The sequence below is a fragment of the Ambystoma mexicanum genome, chromosome 5p, assembly GCF_040938575.1.
Source record: "Ambystoma mexicanum isolate Mex_15411 chromosome 5p, UKY_AmexF1_1, whole genome shotgun sequence".
Lineage (NCBI taxonomy): Eukaryota > Metazoa > Chordata > Amphibia > Caudata > Ambystomatidae > Ambystoma > Ambystoma mexicanum.
Window position 1 is genome coordinate 251,028,650 of NC_090930.1, and position 22,895 is coordinate 251,051,544.

The following is a 22,895-nucleotide window of genomic DNA, read 5'->3' on the forward strand; positions in this document are numbered from 1 at the left end:
TTATTTATTTTTGGGCCCCCCAAACCTGTTTTAGTGGTTTTTGCCAAAAAAAAAAAAAAATTTTACTATACGAACCAAAAAAAAAATGTACATAAACAATGCAATAGAATTTTCTTTCTTCAATGCTTTTGTTTCGAAACTATTGTATTTCGAAACTGTTTTCGAAACTTTGACGGGACACCATTAATTTTATCTGAAAAAATAGGTCTCTACATAGGCTTGACTGTGCAGAGGTATTTCCATATAGTTGTAAAAGATTAAGTAGAATTTAATAAAATTCCTCAGGATGTCAATTTAATACGCTGCTGTGTAATCTAGACTGGGTCCATATAGTCAAGACCATCCTGGCAGGAGTGTGTGCATACGTTGGTAATCTTAATACCAAAGCATTATATGTGGCATAGGTATAACTTCAAAACCCCTTTAAAAACCAGTTTAAAATGACTAAGCGTATATTGGTGTAAATAGACTTGCAAGTTTTATCTCTTGGTATTCTTTTTCCTCTTTTTATTTCCTTGTTTGATTTATAACTGGTTTCTTTGCAGGTATCGTCTTTATGGGCAATGGAAGAATGACACTTATAACAGTCATCCACTGCTTGTGAAAGTTAAAGCTCAAACTATGGACAGAGCCAAGTATATAATGAAGTAAGTTACATTCTTTAATGTTCTGTTTGTTTTAAAGAACCAATGCCCTTGTTTTATATATTTAATGCTGCTTAAATGCAAAAACAATCCACATCGCTTGACACTGAAATTCAGGATTGACGAGAAGACCGAGTTTAGTAAATCTTTTTCGAATGGATTGTGTCCTCCAACGTATTCCTCATCTTTGATATTTTCGTCTGCTTGCAGCTTGCTTTGGAAAATTGTTTTTTTTCATAGGGTCGAGTGTTGGTCTTTGATGGACTCTGTAGCATCCCTCGTGACATCGAAGCTGGTATATGAAGCACGCACGTTGACAGTTACCTCAGTTCTGTTTTTTCCGCATTGCTGCATGCTTCACCAGAGAGCCAGGTTGTTCATATGGCAACTCATCTAATTTCGCAGTTTATCCTTCTAATCCTGCAGACAAAGAAGATGGAATAGTTGACTCTCTGGGGAAAATAGTATTTAGTACAGGAAGCATGGTGCTAAAATCAGCCAATGCTATGAGTGCTTTAGCTAAATACACACACACCCTTTGGGATGTAGCCATCCCAGTAGATCCCCCAACTCTTAGTATCAGTCTGTACTACCCAGAGACCTTGGAAGAGTGGCAGAGCAGTCAAGCTTATCTTAAGAGGAAGATGTGAGCGGTCAGTGGGTACACTGAACCAGTTAGTAATGCATCTCAAAGAAACACTTACGTTTATATTAAAATATAGATTTATTATGTACACAAGGGTCACTATTAAATACTTTAGCACAATAAACCAACCCAAATAGATTTACTTTGCAATACTTCTTAGTTGGTAGTTTGCTGAGTGTGCACAATTGTTACAGGAGTTTGACAGGTCTACCATGTTACCGGTAATAGGGCACACCCACTAAGTAATACAGTAATTGCATTTAGTCAACATACACATATAATAGTGATTTTTGGGAAAGGAAACAGTTGGATAATGTTATCTTAGCAGAGCTTCTGGTTCTAGAGGCAGTTGTGTGGCATAGCAAGTCCTTTAAAGTCAAAAACTCAACCAGAGCGATAATAGGCAGTTTGTAGTGGCTTATGATCTTGCAAAGCAGTAGAAATCAAACGTTTCTGTGGATACTTTCTAGTCTCTTGAAAGGAAGGCTTAACCAACATCAGCGAATCTGTGAAAGGACTTGCTAAAGGGACACAAGCAGCAGCTTGCGTCAGAGGTAAGAGGGGGTACGCCTCGACGTGCACTCAAAGTACTGGAGCGACATTCTGGAATAAGGTCAAGCAATACCTTTTCCCCACAGTACCTTTTGGTTAGAAGAAAGTGTTGTGGCTGGATGCTCCACGATGGTGCAGCCCTGGACCCGACCTCTGGATTTCTTCGTCTGATGACGAAAGGCAGGAGAATGAATGAGATATCTTGGCAGCAGTCTCGAGGGAGGGAAGGACCTCTGACACGGCTTTCATCAACTTTGAAGGGATTGGGTCCTCCGACGTATTCCATATGTATGACAGTAATCACCAAAGGTGTGCTGCTTCGGAAAATCTTTCTGCGTCGACGACGTCGATACGCCGTCCTCGAGGGCCACCGTCGAGCCGACGTCACCAGATGTTATAATTATGACGCACGACGCTCGTAGCCTCTGTTCTGTTTTTTTCCGCGAACATGTTCGCTTCGGAGATCTCAGAGCGCCTCGATTCTACTGAATCCTGTTCTTTCGGTTCTTCGAACCTGTTTCTTCATTGCTCTCGAATATGTCTTCGGCTTCTGCCACCCCGCGGTCCGGGTTTAAGAAGTGTCGGGTCACGGTGTGTGGGTCCAAGATGTCCCTGACGGATATGCACGATGCTTGCCTCTGGCGCCTTGGGGAGGACCATGATACCGACGACTGTGTTGACCTCCGATCGCTCACTTCGAAGGCCTTGCCGGAGCGTAAGAAGCTGCTGTCGGTTGGTAAGGTGGCCAAGCCCCGGAGGTCGTGTTCCACTGGTCTTTTGACAGATGATTCAAGGGGCGACTCTCCGCATCGTCATCGTGAGTCTGGGGGTTCTCGGTCTGGGAGTCGGTCCCGCCATTCCTCTGCCTCGTCGAGGCACTCCAGGAAGCGCCGTCACAGGTCGCCTTCCCCGTCCTCTTCCGAGGACTCAGCCCATCGGTGGGTAGCTTGTCCCAACAAGCATTCCACTCTGGAGGAATGGGATTCATTCTGAAAGGAGATGTTGGCGATTTTTCAGTCGCAGGGCTCTGGTCTGGCCACGCCGTCTGATGCCGCCGGTCGAGGCCGCGCTAGAGACACTGCTCGTCCGCCTTCAGGCTCGAGCAGTCGTCGCGACCACCGGGCGCCTTTTGGGGTCCCGGTCGGACAAGGATGGTTGCTCTAGGCATGTCCGTTCCAGGTCCCGGTCCTCGATGCCATCGAGACCGCGAGACTCTGATGTCTTCGAAGAAGACATCGCGGCTGGCAGCGCCGAGGTCGTCGACGGACTCTCTCGAGGCCCCGCCTCCGAGGAAGTCGTCAATGCCTAGGCTGTCGAGACATGCTCGGGGCTCTGCCCTTGAGGCCTGTGTTGACGCCGTTGAAGCTGTTGGCGCCGGAATGGGCGTTGACGCCCTCAACGCCTTTCGAGGCAGCCTTGTCGGAGGTACCCCGTGGCACGGTGGCACCCCCAGAAAGGTGATGGCTAAGGCTAAACATGTCTTTGTGCCTTTTTCTGTACCCTCTTTCCAGCCTATGGATTACATTTCTGAGGTGGATGAGGGGTCTGAGGAAGGTGAGGTTCCTGCATTGGTTCCTGATGACATTGTTTCTGATCAGTCAACTTGAGGATCTGCGTCACTCGCTGCACGACGCCAGTTTTCTAGACACCTCTCCGGAGGTGGAGTTTGGTAGGCCGGAGCCTGGCACGCATGCCGAATCTTCATATCGCCGCCTCATGTCGAGGGTCACTGAATACCTGGGTTGGTCTGCCGCCCCTGGGGACTTTCAGCAGGATGACCTGACTGATATCTTGGACCAAGGTCCTCCAACTGACACGGTGCTGCCATTCCATATGGCCCTGCAGAGAAGGGTGGCTGCGGCTTGGACTTCTACGGAGAGTCTCCCAGCAGTGAGTAAGTCCTTGCCGAAGAAATATCGCCCAGCCAGTGGCGACCCCTGCTACTTGACTATGCACCCTACTCGGGAGAGTTGCAGGCGGCTACGGCCCCCGCAAAGCAGGCGTCGTATCCTACCATCCCTCCTGATAGGGAAGATAAACGTTTTAACGGCTGAGCGAAGGTGTTTTCTTCTGGGGGTATGGCGCTTCAGGCTGCCAACTCCGTTTGTGCCTTGTCTCGTTTCACGCATACTCTGTGGAACTGCATTTCCTTAGCGGCTGATCATATTCCCGAAGGGGAGGAACGGGATGGTTTCCTTGGTATAGTGCAGGATGGCAAGGACGCCATGTGTGAATCTGTTCAGTCGGGTATGGACATGGTTGATTGCGTCAGCCGGTCCATAGCGGCGAGCACCGTAATCCGCAACCACGCAAACCTGCGCAAGTCGGGGTTTGCTCTGGATGTGCCAACCCGGCTCCTGAACATGCCCTTTGATGGTGAACATCTTTTTGGCAGCAAGGCTGACGAGAGTCTTGAGAGGTTGCAGACCTCGAAAGCTGCAACAAAGTCGTTGGGCGCTGCAGTCTGTCAACATCTGCCTTTTCATCCTAGGGGACAGCAATGGAGGTGAGGTTCCTTTTGGTTATTACTCATCCTTTAGTAGAGCGAGAGGAGCTGCAAGTCAAAGGGGCAACCGTAGGAGTGCCAGAGGTGGAAAACAAGGTACTCGAGGTGTCAAGGCCGCGCAAGCAGTTGCCTCTTTGCCCTCAGGCACTGCCGCAGCCGCTTCAGCTCAGTCATGAGGCCCATGCTTCTCCGGTTTGGGGAAGGCAGGCGCAGCATCTTGTAGAATGGCGTGCCATTACTTCAGATGTGAGGGTTCTGGAGATCATAACCCACGGCTACTGTCTTCCTTTCCGGCAGAGGCCTCACGACAATCCACCAGGGTATCTCTGACGAGTTCCGGATCCGCTGCTTGTGCAGGAAATTCAATCCCTGCTGGAGAAAGGTGCCATAGAACTGGTGCCTGTAGCGGAGAGGAACAAGGGATGGTATTCCCTTTATTTTTAGATTTCGAAGAAAGACTGGGGATTGAAACCCATCATGAACATGCTCCTTCGGAAGGACAAGTTCAAGATGGTTACTCTTTCTCAAGTGCTCCAGGCCCTTCAACTTCAGGACTGGTTGGTGTCTCTAGACCTCAAGGATGCTTATTTTCATGTGCCGATCCATCCCAAGCACAAGAAGTACCTGAGGTTCGCGGTTGGTGACTCACACTTTCAGTTTCGGGTCCTGCCGTTCGGATTGACCTCCGCTCCGAGGTTCTTCACCAAGCACATGGTGGTGGTGGCAGCGTATCGCAGGAAAGGGGGGATTCACGTCTACCCCTACCTGGACGATTGGTTGATCAGGTTGCGCTCTCCCGAGCAAGTTCTGGATCATCTGTCCGTCACCTGCCACTCCCTTCACAGGCTGGGCTTCTCCCTCAACTTAAAGAAGTCCCACTTGACGCCAACTCAGCGGCTCCAGTACATCGGAGCAGTGCTAGACACGTCCCTGGGGCAGTGTTTTCCTCCCCAGGTGAGGGCTCATCACATTCAGCAGATGGTGCACAAGTTTCAACATGCCCAGAGTCTCCCAGCATTTGAGTTCTTGAGGTTGCTCAGCCTCATGGCATCCTGCATTCTTCTGGTGCCAGAGTCAGGTTGCGGATGAGATCTTTGCAATGGGCTCTCAAATTCCAGTGGTCACAGTCCTCCGGCAGGATGTCGGACCCCGTTCGGGTGCCATCCTCGGTCGCCCAGAAACTTCTGTGGTGGGCCATCAAAGGCAATCTGATGAGGGGGGCTCAGTTTTGGCTACCTTGGCCAGAGGTGACGATATGACGGACACATCACTCAAGTGATGGTGAGCTCATGCCAACGATATGACAGTCAGCGGTTGTTGGTCTCTGTCAGAGTCCAGACTCCATATCAATCTGTGGGAGCTGAGGGCCGTCAGGCTTGCCCTGAAGGCTTTTCTGCAACTGCGCGAGGAAAGAATATCCTGATCCTGATGGACAACACAGTGGCCATGCACTACCTCAACAAAAAGGTTGGGGCTGGGTCACTTCATCTATTCAGGGAGGCGATGCAGCTCTGGTTTTGGGCCATCCAGCAGGAAATTTCGATCTCGGCAGTTCATCTGGCCGGAGACGAAAACGAGACGGCAGATGCTCTGAGCAGGCAGAGCGCAATCTCTCACCAGTGGAAGTTGGCTCAGGAGATTCTCCTGGAGATCTTTGCCCTTTGGGGGACCCCTCAAGTGGATCTCTTCGCCTCCAGTGTCCACCGGAAGTGCGAAAGGTTCTGCTCACGGGAATTTCCTCCAAAAGGAGCCTTAGGAGACGCGTTCATCGTGGAGTGGACCGCGGAGGTTCGGTTCCCGTATGATCCTCATTGCTCCGGCATGGGAGCGCAGGACGTGGTACCCGGACCTTCTCGACTCGTCCATCTGCCCTCCAAGACGTCTTCCCTACCGAGACGATCTGCTCTCACGGGAGGGGGAGGGGGAAATCAGGTTCTCCATCCAGAGGTCAGATCCCTCAACCTTCACGCTTTGCTTCTGAAAGGTTGAGGTATAAGGATTGGGACCTCCATGAAGACGGGATGGAGGTGTTGCTTTCGGCCAGACGGCCGGCAACAAAGTCCCTGTACCGTTGCCGTTGGAGGAAGTTCTGCGACTGGTGCAGGGTTAAGAATGTGGATCCTTTTTCATGTGACATTCCTGTGGTTCTGTCTTTTTTGCTTTCTTTAGCCCACAGGCGCTTGCAAGTGGGTACCATTAAGGTTACCTGGCGGCGCTGTCCATAATTAAGCGCTCGTCCGAGGAGTGTTCTTATTTTAAAATTCCTTTAATTTCTCAGTTTTTGAAAGGGTTCACTAATGTGTTCCCTCTGTCACCTTTCCAGGTGCCCGGTTGGGATCTGAACCTTGTTCTCAAGTTTCTAATGGGTGCTCCGTTTGAGCCTTTGCATTCTTGTCCTTTGAGACTGTTAACCCTTAAAACTGTATTTTTAGTTGCGGTCACTTCCGCTCGCAGAGTGAGTGCGTTACAGGAACTTTCAGTTAAGCCACCCTTCACTGTGTTTCATAAGGACAGGGTTGTCCTTCGAGTTCGTCCTTCCTTTCTTCCGAAGGTGGTGTCGGAATTTCTTTTGAGCCAGAAGGTTGTTCTTCCGGCATTTTATCCTGCTCCGCATCCTGGTAAGGACGAGGAGAGGCTCCATAGGTTAGATCCTGGGAGAGCTTTAAGTTTCTATATTTCACACATGTCCCGGGTCAGAGTGGACGATCAGCTCTTTATTGGTTACGCTGGAAGGCGTTTGGGACAAGCTGTGACTAAGCAGACTTTGTCTAGATGGATTGTCTTGGCAATTTCTGAATGTTACCGCCTGGCGGGTAAGGATCCTCCTGTAGGCTTACGGGCCCATTCGACTAGGGGTATGGCTGCCTCTAGTGCCCTGCAGAGGGGTGTTCCTATTCGTAACATCTGTGATGCAGCCACTTGGGCTTCGGTCCATACTTTGGTACGTCACTACTCCCTTGATTCTATCCATGGTCAGGATCTGGCCTTTGGCAAGGCGGTCCTTTACTCTGCAATTAGATTGGGCATTCTAAATGTGTATATTCTAAATTCCTTTCCCTCCTCCTTACGTTGGTACTGCTTTTGGAGTCTTTCATAGATATGGAATACGTCGGAGGACCCAATCCCCTCGAAGAACAAGTTACTCTCTTACCTGGTAACGTTCTTTCGATGGGATGATCCGACGACTTATTAAATATCGCACCCTCCCTGCCTACCCCGCTACAGAATTTCTTATGCGATTTCAGCTTACGTTTCCGCAAGGCTTTCTGTGGTCATACTGGCAGTAGATTGGTGCCACACGTTCTGGGAAAAAACTACAACTGAGGCTACGGGTGTCGTGCGTTCTAATTATAACATCCGGTGACGTCGGCTCGACGGAGGCCCTCGAGGACGGCTTATCGATGTCATCGACACAGGACGCAGACGCCAAAAGATATTCCAAAGCAGCACAGCTGTGGTGATTACTGTCATAGATATGGAATACGTCGCCAGACTATCCCATCGAAAGAACGTTACCAGGTAAGAGAGTAACTTGTTATTCTCTGTTCACTCTGCGGTTCTGGAACCTTTTCTGCAGCACCAACAAAGGACTCGATTCGCCCGGTCAATCTTCTTCGGTTCCTGCAGTCCCACACTCTTATGACTGGGTCTGGACGAGTTGGATTGTGTCTCTGGAGTGTCCTTGAGTTGCTAACAAAGAACAACCACGCTAGAAATTGTGAAAAAAGGAAGACCCCAAGTTGGTAATTGAGTGCCCCTATTGTGCACCACCGAGGATATGGACGGTAGAAGAATTACACAATAGTTGGTAGAACACGTCCACTGCCACCAGCCGTAACTAGAAGGTTGTCTATGTGACAAAAAGTCACAGAAGCAGAGAGATGGGGCCTACTAGGTATCCCTTTGACACGCCACAGAAGGTGGTGTGTGCCAACCTCTGACTATAAAGTTTTAGGAGAGAAACTAAATGTCTCTCTATCTATCTGTACTTCCTCTAAGATCTAAAAGGGGGACCCAAAGGGTCTCCAGCAACATTGCCCAGAAGGAGCTGCATGCTGCAATAGTAAAATCCAGATGCCTTCAAGAGGTAAGGAGCAAAATAGACTCCATAGTACAGGTAAGATACAAAGAACAGAGTTCCAAAAGACAGAGCCCACAATAGTGAATGAGTGGAAAAAGGATCAACTCATACAGGATTAAGGAAAAAGGTCCAGAAGGCCAGTAGGAGAGCAGATGAAGCATACAAATGATAAATCTTTCTAACGGTCATGGCTCAGAAAATCCGTTTTTTTTTTTGCAGATGTCCAGGCACGTTTACTTGACATGCGTTTTGTTAGGCAAGATTGTGTGCAGTATCGTTTAGGAGACTACATCAACCTTGACCTCCTGGGAATAGGAACCCAACCTTTGGTATAGGTTTGTACTACACAGGTGTGGCTGAGCAGCCAGGCTTATCTCAAGAGGTATCAATGTGAGCAGTAGGGTTGTAACAGAGTTTCACAGTGGCAGTTATTCTAATAAACACTTACACTCAAGGTTTCTTGATTAAACAATTATTAATTAAAACGCCAGTTATATACGCCTTCTTCAGAAGGGAGCAAAACATATAACAATTATAATATACTTCCAAACGCACATTGTGTCTCTAAATCAGATCATACCCATTGGGGATGACATGGACACTTCCTGCACCTTTAGGAGATTTAAATAGCTAGGACGCTGTGGACATTGATTCATCACTGGTACTTTTAGAGCAAAACTGAGTTTGGTACAAAGGTTAGATTGGGGAACAAAATTCATAAACTGGCAAGTACTTTTTAAACCTTCCTATGCCAACTAAATGTAACCCTTTCATGGGGGAAAGGTGAAAGGCCCAGAGTCGGAGGTAAGAAGAGTCTCTCTGGGAGCCGGGAAGCCAATGTTAGTTGAGCAAAGTCTAGGTGAGCTGCTGATCTTCTTTGTAGGTAAGCAAAAAAAGTATTGCACAATGTTTTTAGAAATGTTTGTAGAAATGACTCATTTGAAGGGCCACAAGCTGGGAGGCTTGTGAAGGGCACAGCTGTAAGCAATTCTGCAAGGGCAACAAAGACAAGTCTCAACTGATAACAAGCAAGGCTACACAACAAGAGTTAAGTCCCCTTAGTGTTACAGTACCTTTGATTAGAAGAAATGGTTACAGTTGACTTTTGTTCCTGTACAGCTCTGCAGATCCTGTTGTCCCCACGACGGAGGCCGAGGAACAAGAGGGAGGACGTTTGGGGACTCCTGCACTGTAATGGGAAGGTCAGCAGCAGCAATGGGCAAACTCAATTCAGCTGCACTTCGCGGTTTCAGCTCCTTGCAGCCATCTGCATGAGTATTTCCAGATGAGCTTGTCTGGGGGTTGATTGGTCCCACCAACCCAAGGGGAGAAACCGTCCTTTGCAGGTCTCTAGTCTAGCTGAATTCAGAGCTTCAGCACAGCAGCAGGGCTTCACCGGGCAAACCAACGGTCTAGAAGTTACTGCAGGCATCTCTTCCAAGTTCTTCTTCGGATTCCTTCGTCCCAACGTCGACTCTGCCTTCTAAGCCAAACGCCTTGCCTTATATGCAGGTTTCTCCAATTCATTCCATCCTAGCTGTCAATCATATATCAGGGTGCTGTCCTTGCCGGACAGCCCGCCGGCCAATCTCCTTTGGGTGCGTTCCTGTAACCAAGGGGATTAAGCACAGGGAGTTTCGGGCACCTTCCTCACTTCCTGCCCCTGCCAGACATGCTGGTGCCAGAGGCGGGCTTCACTCGTGAATCCTGCTAAAGACAAAACAAAGGGACCAAACATGGATTGGCACGCAGAATAAATCTCAAGAAGGACCTTTCCAACAAGAAATTACGAAAAAAGACCGGGGCATTTTGACAAAATGGGCACCCAAGCGTGTCTTACTGCTGCTGCAATTGCAGCCTGCGGTAAAAACACACAATGGTATTAAAAAGTAAATCACTGCTACCAGCCATTAATTGTAGAAAGGGTAACATAAAATTATTACATGAGAAACTAGACAAGGGGGATACCAAGTAACTCATCCAGCACCCTATTGTAAGGTAGCGTGTGCTGGGTCTTGAAAGTTAAAAAATGTAAATAAAGTCAATTTCTCTTCACTGCTCCTGGAAACAGTAGTTTCACCAAGAGAAGGTATTTAAACCTTTGGGAAATCTAAGAGACTTCCTGTGCCACTGCACTGAAGTTGCTGTGTCACAATGTAAAGATGATGCCTATGGAGTTTGTCGGACTCCACAGCCAAAAGAAAAAAGAATAAATCCAAGAACCGCGGTGTTGCTATTTGCTGTCAGACACAAGGAGCTGAAACACTGAAGGACCGCTGAATTGAAGTTTGCCCATTGCTGCCGCCATTGCAGAGCTCAAGAACAGGATCCGCAGAGCTGTACAGGAACAGAAGCGAGCTGGAACCATTTCTTCTAACCAGAGGTACTGTAAAGTCTAAGATCTTACCTCTTGTTGTGTAGCCTTACTTTCTCAGTTGAGACCGGTCTTGGTTGCCTTGCAGAGTTGCTATAGCTTTGCCCTCACAAGCCTTCTAACTTGTGGCCCTTCAAGTGTTCTATTTTCTACAAACATTTCTAAAAACATTGTGCAAGACTTTTTCCCTGATTTTCAGCTCCCCTAGACATTGTGCAATTAACATTGGCTGTCCTGGCTCCCTGAGAAGACTCTTCTTACCTTTCACTCTGCTTTCTTTTCCCCAGGAAAGGGTTAAACATATTTGACATTGGAAGGTTTTTAAAAGTACTGACTGGTTTGTGAATTATTTGTTAACCTTTGTTTTATCCCTCTCTTCTATATTTTATACCAAACTCAGTATTGCTCTAAATGTACCAGTGATAAATCAATGTCCAGTTTCCTAGCTATTTAAGTCACATGAGGGTGTAGGAAGTGTTTGTGTCATCCACAATGGGTATGATCTGATGTAGAGAAACTGTGTGTGCTTTGAAGTATATTTAAGTGTTACATATTTTGCTCCCATTCTGAAGGCTTATATAACTGACTGAAATAAATTAATAATTGTTTTATCATGAAACCTTGAGTGTAAGAGTTAATCTGGATAACTTTACTGTGAAACTCTGTGTAACAACATTACTGCTCACATTGAACCCTCTTGAGATAAGCCTGGCTATTCATCCACACTACCAACTTGTGTAGTTTAGACTTAAGCCAAGGTTGGGTTCCTGTTGCCAGGAGTTCAAGGTTACTGTAGTGCACCCATACAATCTTGACTAACACTCATCCCAGTTGTTTTGGAGAGTGTTAGGCAGAATCCTGTGCAGTGCCTTTAGGGACCACTACACAAGATTAAGACTACAAGTGGTAGTACAATTTCACCTTTGGTACAAGCCTGTACTACACAGAAAAAGATAAAGTGGTAGCATTGGCTGAGCAGCCAGACTTATCTCAAGAGCAAATGAGCAGTGGTAGAGATTACACAAAGGTCTACAATTACCGTGACTCAAGCAAACACTGACTCAAGGTTTCTGGTTAAAAAGTAAAAGTACATTTATTTTTAGACCATCTGTTCACAAAACACTTCACTTCTACTAAATTAAAACCACACTTCAAATATACTACACACAACCAATTCCCCTTGTGCAGAACAATTCAAGGTAAGTACCTTTGGATTTGACAGACCGGTGTTGTGAAACAAAGACTTTACTGGGGGTGGTTACGCGATCACTTTTTGACTGAAATGACAGTTCGGTTTTTACGAAAGAAAAGCGTACCCGCGAGAAGAAATGTTACCGTAGTCAAACACACTTAGCACATGAATTAACACAAGATGGGGGATAAAAATCATAAGCAATACTTTTGTCAAGGCAGATAGAATCAAGAGACACTTTCTAAAACGTAGATAAGTCAATAGGCCTGCGCCAGTGTCAAGTGGGACAGTGCCCTGTTGTCGAGGATCCAAAAGTTAGAACAGTTCACGATTCGAGATTGCCAGGAGTACTTAGATATTGTCAAAAGGGAAGCAAAAGTTATAAGAGGCAAGGAAGACTAGGACAAGCCTTGGGTGAGGAGAAATGGTTCACCCCAATTCCTCGAAGCTGGACACAGTACCTTATTCGTAAGAAGAAAAGCTGGTGCTTAGGCAGTTGTTCCTGGTAGTCCCTGCAGACTCACGGTTCCTGGAGCTTCAGTCGTGGGGACAGGGTCGACGTCTGGTTATCGATCTGCACTACCCAGGGATGAGGCCAACAGCAGTGAAGAAACGGTGAATAAAAGTGCACTCCTTTAAAACAGAGGCTCTTCAGGTGGCTATCTGGACCACTACAGCTGTGTGCAGCGATTTCAACCTAGAACAGGATCCTCTGACTGTGGAAGGTGAGCTGGTTGATCCCACCAGGCTCAAGGGAAGAAGACCCCGGACTGGATCTTCTATTGTCGTTGAAGGGTAGATAGCTCAGGACTGCAGCAGGGCTTCACCGGGACTCGGGAGTTGCAGCAGCCGTCTTCTTATCCGCTTCTCTTCGGTTCCTTGCAGTTCCAGTGCGGACTCTGACTTCCAGCCCAAGTGTCGTGCCTTTTATGCCAAAATCTCCCATTCACACAGCCTGGCTGTCAAATCACTCAGCAGGGGGGGTTGTGATTTAAGACTACAGGTGTTGGCAGTAAACCCACTTGGTAGCAGTCTGCACCACCCAGATTTACCTGGTAGCTGTGGCTGAGCAGTCAGACTTCCCTCAAGAAGAGTTAGGCAGTATGCAAAGTATACACAATAGGCACTCAGATACAATAATACAAGCAAACACTGACCAGAGCTTTGGTATCAAAGTATATCATTATTTATTTAAAAACACAGTTGAAACACTCCAGCACTCTGTTTGTAAACTATTCTAAACACAGTTACTATTGTAATATATACACCCCTTTTTCCTTTACAGATAAGTAACAGTAAAACACCACTTATTTTCATACAGAGGTGAGCGCTTAACTAGATTGCACTCCAATAAGTTTGTGAGAAAGGGACAGAAAAAGACAGAATATGGAAAGGTACACCACTCTAAGATTCAGGAACACTGTTAGCAAGGCAGAAGAGCAAAAGTCACTGGTGAGCCAAAGTCCAAAGGCTGGGCCCACTCTTGGAGAGAGCAGAGCACAAATGCGCCCAAGATCACACAGGTACACTAGGCCTAGAAAGTCTTGCAGAGGGCTCAAAAAGAGTTTAGAGAGGTTTTAGGAAAGTTTAGCCAGGGTGTCCCAGACTAACCCAGGTCCGAAAGCCGGGGACTAAATCTACCCCTTACAGTCGGTAGCAAGGGAAGCCAGGCGGGACACGGTACCTTAAGTGGGAAGGATCCTCCAGCGGTGGCATTTGTTCCTGGTAGTGGGTGCAAGTTGCGTCGTCGTCCAGGGGAAGAGAAGATCTCGACTTGGAGGAAAGATGAAGGTTGTTGCACTACCAGGGCAGAAACCAGCTGCTGCGTTTTCCGGTTAAAGGTGGTACCTTTGTTTCGCAGTCGTGGTAAAACGTGGTATCCCGGTTGCCGGGGTGCTTGGCACGGGCAAGGCGGCCACGAGGTACGTCGGGAAAGCGAAAAGACAGTGAAACTGGTTATCCCCACCAGTCAAAGAAAGAAGACTCTCCGGCGGGAGATCTCCTCTGTCGTTGGGAAAAGTGGTGAGGCAGTCCAGCAGGGCTCCACCGGTGGTGGTGTCATGGCAGGTCGGCTCAGCTTCTCCCTCGTCGGATTCTTAGGTCCTGTGGCGACTTCTGAAGTTCCAGTCCCCAAAGCCCTGCTTTTATGCAGCAAACCCCCATTCACTCAGCCTAGCTGTCACTCAAACATGCTAAGTGGTGTGCCGGCCGGCTCACCACTTGGGCCAATCAGGATGGAGTGCGACTTGAGTTGCCTAGGCAACTCAGTCCAGGGTGCCTAAATCCCCCTCCACCCCTCCTAAGTACCCCAGACAGAGTGGCACCACTTTGGAGGGCTTCTGTGGAGAAGCCCGCCAAAAAGTGGAACAAAGGGCTCGACTTGGGTTGGAGTCACAGAAGAGAACACAAACGCCATTTTAGAATCAGGTTTTGGCAAAAAATACCAACCGGAGAATTAATATTAATTAAATAAACCGGCGGCATGTTCGAGGCTACCGTAAATAATTAAATAAAGATAGTAGCCTAAAACAATGGGAAATCCCATAGGAAAATATCCGCGGTTGAATATAAAAAGTAGTATCCACTGCCACCAGCCAAAACTCGATCAGGGGGGACGGAGACGTGCCCCCTCGACTAACAGACCCCGGGGCAATTGAATTGCCCCAGCCAGTACGTCCACAATATGATGGTTTGTACTGGTTCTGTTCAGAATTTAAGACTAGTAAAGTCAATGGTGACTTTACATGCCCTGGGAGACAGTAGTCAGTCCCAGGGTATGGCGTCTATACTGGGGGGTCACTATGACACCCCTGTGTTACTGCACTGAGGGTGCTGTGTAACACATCACAAAAACACATGAAGCCCTATGGAGTAAAGGACCCCATAGCCCATTAAACACATCTAGATTCAAAGAAACACACTCACATCATGCCCAAGAGTGAGGGTAAAAGAGTCTCACTCTTGGCAGGAGAAAAAAAATAAACCCCAAAAATCCAGCAAAGCTGCTGGGGGACTCACAAGGTTAGGAAATTCAGCCTAAACAGAGAATTCTCCCTAACACAAAGTATAATTGCGGTAGAAAAGTTAGGGTAGATACCATTGCCACCAGCCAAGTCTTAGTGTTAGGAGGGCAAAATAAAGCTCAGCGAGGCACAGACAAAAAGGGATAGGAATTAACCCTTTCCAATACTCCATGTAAGATGGGGTATATTGGGTCTGCGGTTTAAATGACTACATAAAGTAAATGTCAATTTCACCTGTTTCTGGGGGACAGTAGTCAGCCCCAGGGTATGGAGTCTATACTGGGGGGTCACTATGACTCCCCTGTGTCACTGCACTGAAGGTGCTGTGTAACGCGCACAAAATGTGGGGCTCATGGAGTGGTGTAGCTCCAGGGCTCAAGATCACACAAACAGTAGACATACACATGTACGAGTGGGAAAAAGGCTCACAAAACCCCAGAGGTCCAGCAAAGCCGCTGAGGGACTCACTAGGTGAGGGAAATTAGCCATAAATGAGTATTCTCCCTAACGCAGAGAGCTGCTAAAGAATGATTTAGCACATTAAGATAACTGAAAACGGTGACCTATGCCCTCAATGCACTAACACTGCAGTCAATAGAGGGACACATTGAAACTTTGCCTGATCTTTCTCGTCCCAGTCGCTTTGGATTACATTATTAGCAGCACTTTACAGGAGAGCAAAGGTACCAACGACGACAATAGTTAACCGCTTAATTTAAACTGTACAGTCCATGGAAGAGGGTTCTCCTTGGCATTGTTTTTGTTATCTAGGCGAAGAAAGTCACTTCCTCATACGTTAAGGGTGGGCATACTTTGCAAATTGGATGTTGGCGTCTGTGCTATAAAGAAAGTCTGCAGGATAGCAGCCAAAACAAACATTATTTTCACTCTATAGGAGACTTTGAAGCATTTAGAGTGTGCGGGTCAGAATAGGTTTTTGACACAGGATGGTGAACATTCATTTGGACATCCTGACGACGACAGTCTCATTAAGTTTTGTTGAGTTAAGGGACACCCCTCATAGAGTTACAGCTAGTGAGGCATTTTTCCATCCCCTTTTAATTAAATAAAACATTTTAGATCCACCAACCCTGTGTCTGTCTCCTTACTCCGACCCCTCACACATCACATTAGTCTCTTCCTGCTCTCCTTGTAATAAACTTTGGTTATTCCATTCCATTGTTTTTTTGATCATCGCATCTAAAAGCAGCTAAACGTGAAAGATGGGATCATTATTATACTTACCTCGAACACTTCACCAACACAAGAACTCTTCCTACTCCAGACCCTTTTTTTCTGACAAGAAGCTTTGTAACTCTTAGGCACAAGACCCCACTCTTCGTTCAGATTGGAATTCTAAAGTTAGGCCATATTCTTTGCAACTTGGTTGCGTTCTAGTGCATCATTGTGTAGAGTAACCCTTGAACGCACACACCATTACAAATAAAACCCACTAGGGAAAAAGGTCCAGCACACCTCTTGCAAGGACAAAACGGTTTAATCTCACAAAATAATACAAGTACGTGCCAGCAAAGGTCTCAGTTGCCACAGAGCGCTCTGGCAAAAACAGCATATGCAATGGGTTTTAAAGATGCACAACATCACAAGTGACGTTCATTACATAGGTTACGAATTGGTCAACTGGTTGTTCGCGACCCTATATACACATAGCCTGCTCCATACTGGCTGCCAGGGGATTGGTCCCAGGATAATCTGTCCATCTCCTTTCGTGTGGGGGATCATCTTCTGTCATCTGGTACAAAGTATCTAATTTGCAATTTAGTTACACAGTTAATTATTTCATAGCTCTACGGTGCACCTGGTAAAGGACATGAGCGAGGCAGATACTTTCAAGGTTGTGTTAACTTCTCAGAACTACGTCAACACCTTCTTCATCCCAGGCACGCTGGCGCCTCGATAACTTTCCCACACACAGCCTAATTTTGTTAACTTGTCCTCTGGGAAGCACAAACCACACTCTGATCTTCCTGATCGATTGGCTAATTTGCAGTTTTCAAATACTTGGGGCCTTGGCTCCGGAGTCCCTGGCCGCGATAACTTCAAGAGCTGGACTGGTGAAGGCCTAAAGCCCTCGCCCCCACTTCTAGTGGGCTACCTCTCCAAAGGTCAATTCCAGCCCTCTCTTGGCCTTGCAGGGTACATGCCTTCTGGGTTACATGCACTAATGATGACACATTGGGGAACTGTGCGTCTTCAGTGACTTAACCATCTGCAGGGTTGCCAGGGCTGCGAGCAGAAGATTCAAACACACCGTCTACCCCTCAGGAAGAGTACTGGGCATACTGCCATAGCTATGGCAATAGGCCTCAATTTCGAGATGGCATCTAACTTCTTAAATGGAGATTCATTACATGTGATATTAATACCAGGATTACCTATATTTCCACTCAAATCCAGCTTCTAAGGGTGACCCCTTCCCACCTCCATTCCCCCAGCTCCGCTACAACACCTCCTACATTTGCGTGGTCCTGAATCGCAGAGGGGCCTGGCACTGCCACCCCCACAATTGCTTACCTTCCTTTTTGTTGAGCAAGTCGTTGAATGCATTCCTAAGAACCACACGTGACTGTATATGTATATAATTGAGTGTTGTTACATCACCTGCTTGTTTCATTTCTTAGTGGGTTTTTTGGCCTAGAATAAATACAGTATTTTTGTACTTGATTGTATAAATTGAATTCTCCAGCATGGGGTCAGGCATGTGTTCACATGCTGATGAAAATTCCCAGTCAGGCCGGGAATCCTCAGTAAAAAAAGTTGCACTTTCACTTATAAACTGTCTTTCTCCTATAAACCAATCGGTGAGCTCTCAGTCATACTGCCCCCAGATAATGACTGCCCTCTCCCTAAGCCCCTCCTCTGGCAGCCATCTTCAGATTTTCACTGCACGTCCAAGTGTTGGGAGTCCTTGTGTTTCGCTGTAAGAGCTTTCTCCGTTTTTCGCTTGGAAATGCCTATTTTTCTTCGATCGAGCCAGTGTGTTCTATCGTTTCTTCATCCGACATAACAGGGACCCGTTGTCGGCATCTTTCTTCTCCCCTTAAGGGCACAATAATCAAGTTTTTTTCTTTGAAGTTTCCAGAAGGCCATCAGGCCTACACCGCACGCCGGACCATGTTGGATGAGAAGTAGGACGTAGCATCCCTTCAAGCTCTGCACCAGCTGCAGTTTGTGATAGGTATACGTGGAGGACAAGCATTCCCAGTGCGTTTGTCTTCACCCGACACACAAGGAAGATTGCGATATCAGTCGTGGCTTTACCAGGTGTTAGGCAGAATCCTGTGCAGTTCCCTTAGGGAATAGTACAGGAGATTAAGACTACAGGTGAGAGCAATAAATCTCCTTTGGTATCAGTCTGTACCACAAAGATTTAGTTGGTAGCTGTGCCTGAGCAGTCACTTATCTCAAGAGGGAGATCAGCAGTATTCAGGGTTTACACAATAGGGCTACAATACTATGGCACAAGGAAACGCTGACCAAAGCTTTGTATTAAAAAGTAGATATATTTCTGATGTTTGTTAATCTGTTTAGAATCACGTGCTGTGCATAGTCCGACATCCAGTGGTCACTACGGAGTATTGCATTTTGTTTTTCGTAGTCGAAAAGGGGACGTCGACAAGGGGTGTCTAACACTATCCCTATAGTGACGTGCAGTGTACCCACAATCCCTCACACGTCGAGGTCCCTCAACTTGTTTTTTTCCACCCAGATATTGGTCGCGTTTATGCGGAGCTCCTCGATAGACATTGCAAAAACATTATTCGACCTTTGGTCGTTATTACTTTTACATCCCTCCTTCGGCGTCGTAGCTGCAAAGCTGTTCACCGCCGATCAAGATCTCCGATGGCGGTGCCTTCGACGGAGGAGGTTGTTCAACGTTTGCCGGACACGTGGCCTGACCTCGACGGCCAAATACAGTAGGGAGAGTGGGGTAGTGGACATTTATTGTTTCTCTTTGAGAATGCCTTTCCCTTTCCCCTCCCTTTCCTTCGGGGTTGTTGTCACATGCAATCGTTTCCTCAGTTATGGAGAGGACACCCTTTAGGTTTTGCCTGCGTTGCAAGGGCAAGTTTACCTGGAAAGATGAGCATAAACAGTGTAACCGTTGCTTGCCCCTCGACCACAAAGAAGACGGCGGTGTGGCCTGTCAGCTTCTTAAGCCGAAGACTTTAAAAGACCACATGGTCAAAAGGTGGGCAGCCTACGCCATGTCTAGGTCTGATTATTCACTTGCTGCCGCCGCCGAAAGTGACGCTGAATGTGATAACCCGATGTCCGTTTCGGAAGTCGTAGACCTCTCTAAGGAGCGTTCACGCTCGTATGTCCCCTGCCCCGACAACCTCGACTCACACCCTGCTTATGGGGATGAACACCCCGGCGACCCTGACGCACAGAAAAAACACTCCCATAAACACACAACCCACGGCTCTTCCTCGTCGAAGACGAAGAGAGCATTAGCGTCAACCGAGACGAAGGTCCTACCGGCGGCCTCCTCAGACCGTAAGTGTTAAGCCCCCCCTTGCAAACGCGACCAGCGACTGGGCTCCCCCCAGATGAGGGTGCTATCACTAAACCGCCTGACGACGCACACCGTCAGAGCGCCCGTCGCCGTAGAGCAAGCGAAGCCTGTAACGTCGACGCCGGAGGTACCCTCGACAGTTTAGTTGTCGAGAGCCTGGCGCGGATTATTTCCACCGATAGCCAGAGACAGATGGCGAAAGAAACTTCTATCACCGCTCAACAGGCCCGGGAGACGCCAAAAAGGTCAGCAGGAAGGCAGGAACTGCCCCCTCCGTCGAGAGGGACTACTAGCCTACCAGAAGGCTTTTCAGAAGGCGAGGGAACCTGTCTTTGACGTTATGGGATAGGTCAAAGCGTTTTCAAACGGAAGACCCTCCCTTTTCCCACCCCTGACCGCTCTGGGGTACCTTGAGAAACCCTAGAGAGACTCCAATTTTGTATGGACAAAATGGAGAGGTTTTTGGAGACTCAGAACCTCCCAGCACCCAAGAGATGAAGAGGGGGACCTCAGGAGGATCTCAGGGCCAAGTACCCTAGGCTGTTTGATAGAATAGGGCGCTTCACAGCCCTGGCAGTCCCCATCAGTGTTTTCAGACCCTGACGTCCTAAACCTGTTGTCATGATCTCTGCTTCCAAAAGATCAGGACTTGCCCGACTCCCTTGGAAGCAGACCCATAACCCCGGTTCCGAGTGCCAGCCAGTCCCAATTGGGACCTTTTGGACCCTGTCCTGGCGCCAGTGGCACCAGGCTCATAAAGATGCCCAGTCCCAGCGCTGGAAGCGCCGGGCTCATAATGCTTGGGTGGACTTACCTGCAGCAGACCATGCTGCTTACTTACCTGCCAGTTGAACCCCTGATCCTCTTCTGTTTGGGACTACTTTTCCTGTTGGGTGGGGCAGGAGCCACTCCCTAGGTTCAGAACACTGGAACTCTTCTGGAAAGCAGGAACTCTTTTCTTACCTAGGCGTGGCTGTGGAAGGAGACACCTAAGCACTACAGGAGGCTATTTAAACCACACCCGATGGATGTGCGTTATTCTGCATTCTCTGCAGCAGAACGCTCATCGTGTCTTCTGCTTCTGATCCTGGGCCTAAGGGAACAAAGGCTTACCATCCTGGAATCAGCAGCACCTGTAAAGACAAAGAAAGAACAGGTTAGCACTACGGTCTTCAGTGGCAGCGCATCTCTTACCTGGTCCATCGGCTGTACCCAACGCCTCGCGCTGCATTCCGGCATCTGAAAGACAAAAGCTTACCAGCTCTTCGCACGCTCCGGAGGCCTTCGGCGCTGCATCCCGCATCTGAAAGACAAAAGAAGGTGCATTTAAAGACATTGGGCAACTTTATTACTCACGTGCCATTACTCCTTCCCACGCCGAATCCCGTGGGTATTCCAGCACCCTTCAGCTTCTCTAAAGCTCCGAACTTGTACCTGTAAGATAAAAGGGACAGTTAGTGCGCATCGTGAAGCAGGCTACAAGCGCTTACTTACGTGCTTCCAGGCGCTTCTATTCCTCACGCGGGTTCGATCCTCAGCTCTCATCAGCCCGCCATCCGCCATCGCCGGAACCCTGCAAAACAAGAGATATCGTTACAAAAGACTTTTAAGACATTTGAAGTGCCCAGAACTTACCGTTCGTGCGGTTAACGACGGACAGCAGTCCTCTGAGGTCAAGAGGCCTGCACCCTTATCCAGTGAAGAAACTGGTTACGGCACCCTGCCCCGAGGCAGATGGAGAGCTCGGCGTTCACTTACCGAAGGTGAGGGTGTTAACCTTTGGGGTTCTACAGGAGAGGAGAAAGGGAAGAGGAGAGAGGCACCCAATAACCCCAGTTCATTAATCCCATATTTTCTATCTGCAGACATATTACTCTTCGAGTCAGACATACAGCGCATAGAGGTCCAGCCCAAAGAGCCAACCGTGTGTTACACATCACCTTTGAAGATACGGCATTCACCCAGTCAAGACCGGCGCCTCTGCGGGAATCAGGTGAGCGTTACACCTGTCCCCACCCAAGGATTCACCTATTAGGAATACATCACCTATAGACGATCAACCTACCTTTAATGCACTACTATGCAAGGCAGCAGCGCATTTAGAAATCGAGACCGGGGAAACTTTTCCTGACATCGACTTTGTAGAAAAGATCATTAAGGAGAAACCCCCTGTCAGCCAAACCATTCCCCTTTTCGCCTCAGTAAAGAGACTAATTATTCCTTCACTATCTACACCCGTGTTGATCAGATGGGTCAACCCGAGGATAGAAAAATTATTTAGTCCTTCCCCATCGGACCCGTTCTACATCAGGGGCCACTCTGTACCAGACTCCTTAGTGGTGACAAATACAAGGAAAAAAGCAGGGGTCCCGCTGTCAACTAGCTAGGCACCACCAGATAAATAGGGTAAAAAATGGTATGCCCTAGGAAAGAGAATTACAGCCTCAGCTGCCTTTTCCGCAAGAATTGCCAACAACTCTTTGCTGGCAAGTTACGCAGATGCACAATGGAACAAACTACGTAAGGACAGAGGAGGGACCGGAACCCCTACGTACTTGGCTTCTAGCCACGGTGACTGAAGGGACCTTAGTCAACCAAAGCATCATTAAAAACACTCTGGATGCTGCAGAAACGTCTGGCCGTTCCCTAGTCCAAGGAATCCTCCTCAAACGCCATTTATGGCTACGTAATTCAGGCTTTAAACCTGAAACACAAGCATCGCTAATTAACAAACCTATAGAAGACGCCAACCTCTTTGGTAAGGCGGTGGATGAGGCACTAGAGACTGCAAAGAAGGAATTTGACACCATCAAAACCCTAGACCAAATTTCAAGGCCTCCCAAAAAACGTGGTTATGGCAACAAACGCTTTTTTCGAGGCCAACGCCAGCAGCAGCAACAACAGCCGCAGCAAGACTCTGCAGGTTACTGGTCCCCTAACCAAGGCACCAGTGGACAATACAACCAAAGAGGACAATGTTGTGGCAAGGGAAGAGGTTGGGGTCCCACCCCTAGAAGTTCCCAAGCCACCAACACCAAATGACTCAAAGATTCGGGTTCCCTCCCATGCATCGCCAGTCGGGGGCCGGTTAACATCCTTTCTTCCAGCATGGGAGGGTATAACATCAGACCGCTGGGTACTATCAACCATAGCCCGCGGTTACTGTATACAATTCAACAGTTCTCCTACGTACAGACCCCCAAGGGGACGACACATGTCACCAGAACACCTCGCCATCCTTCTTCAAGAAGTGGACCAACTACCAGAAAAAGTAGCTATAGAGGTGGTGCCTCTATCTCAGGTAACGGAAGGTATTTATTCAGTGTACTTCCTTGTA

General features: G+C 47.9%; 1 protein-coding gene across 2 annotated transcripts in view; it reads left to right on the forward strand.

The window, feature by feature from the left end:
- The window catches only part of THOC2 (THO complex subunit 2), a 2,257,836-nt gene that overhangs the window by 843,850 nt on the left and 1,391,091 nt on the right, over nucleotides 1-22,895 (forward strand). For both annotated transcript variants that reach the window (XM_069612670.1, XM_069612671.1), the window contains exon 15: nucleotides 546-647. In XM_069612670.1, the coding sequence (XP_069468771.1) occupies nucleotides 546-647 (102 nt within the window). The remainder of the gene's footprint in view (nucleotides 1-545; nucleotides 648-22,895) is intronic.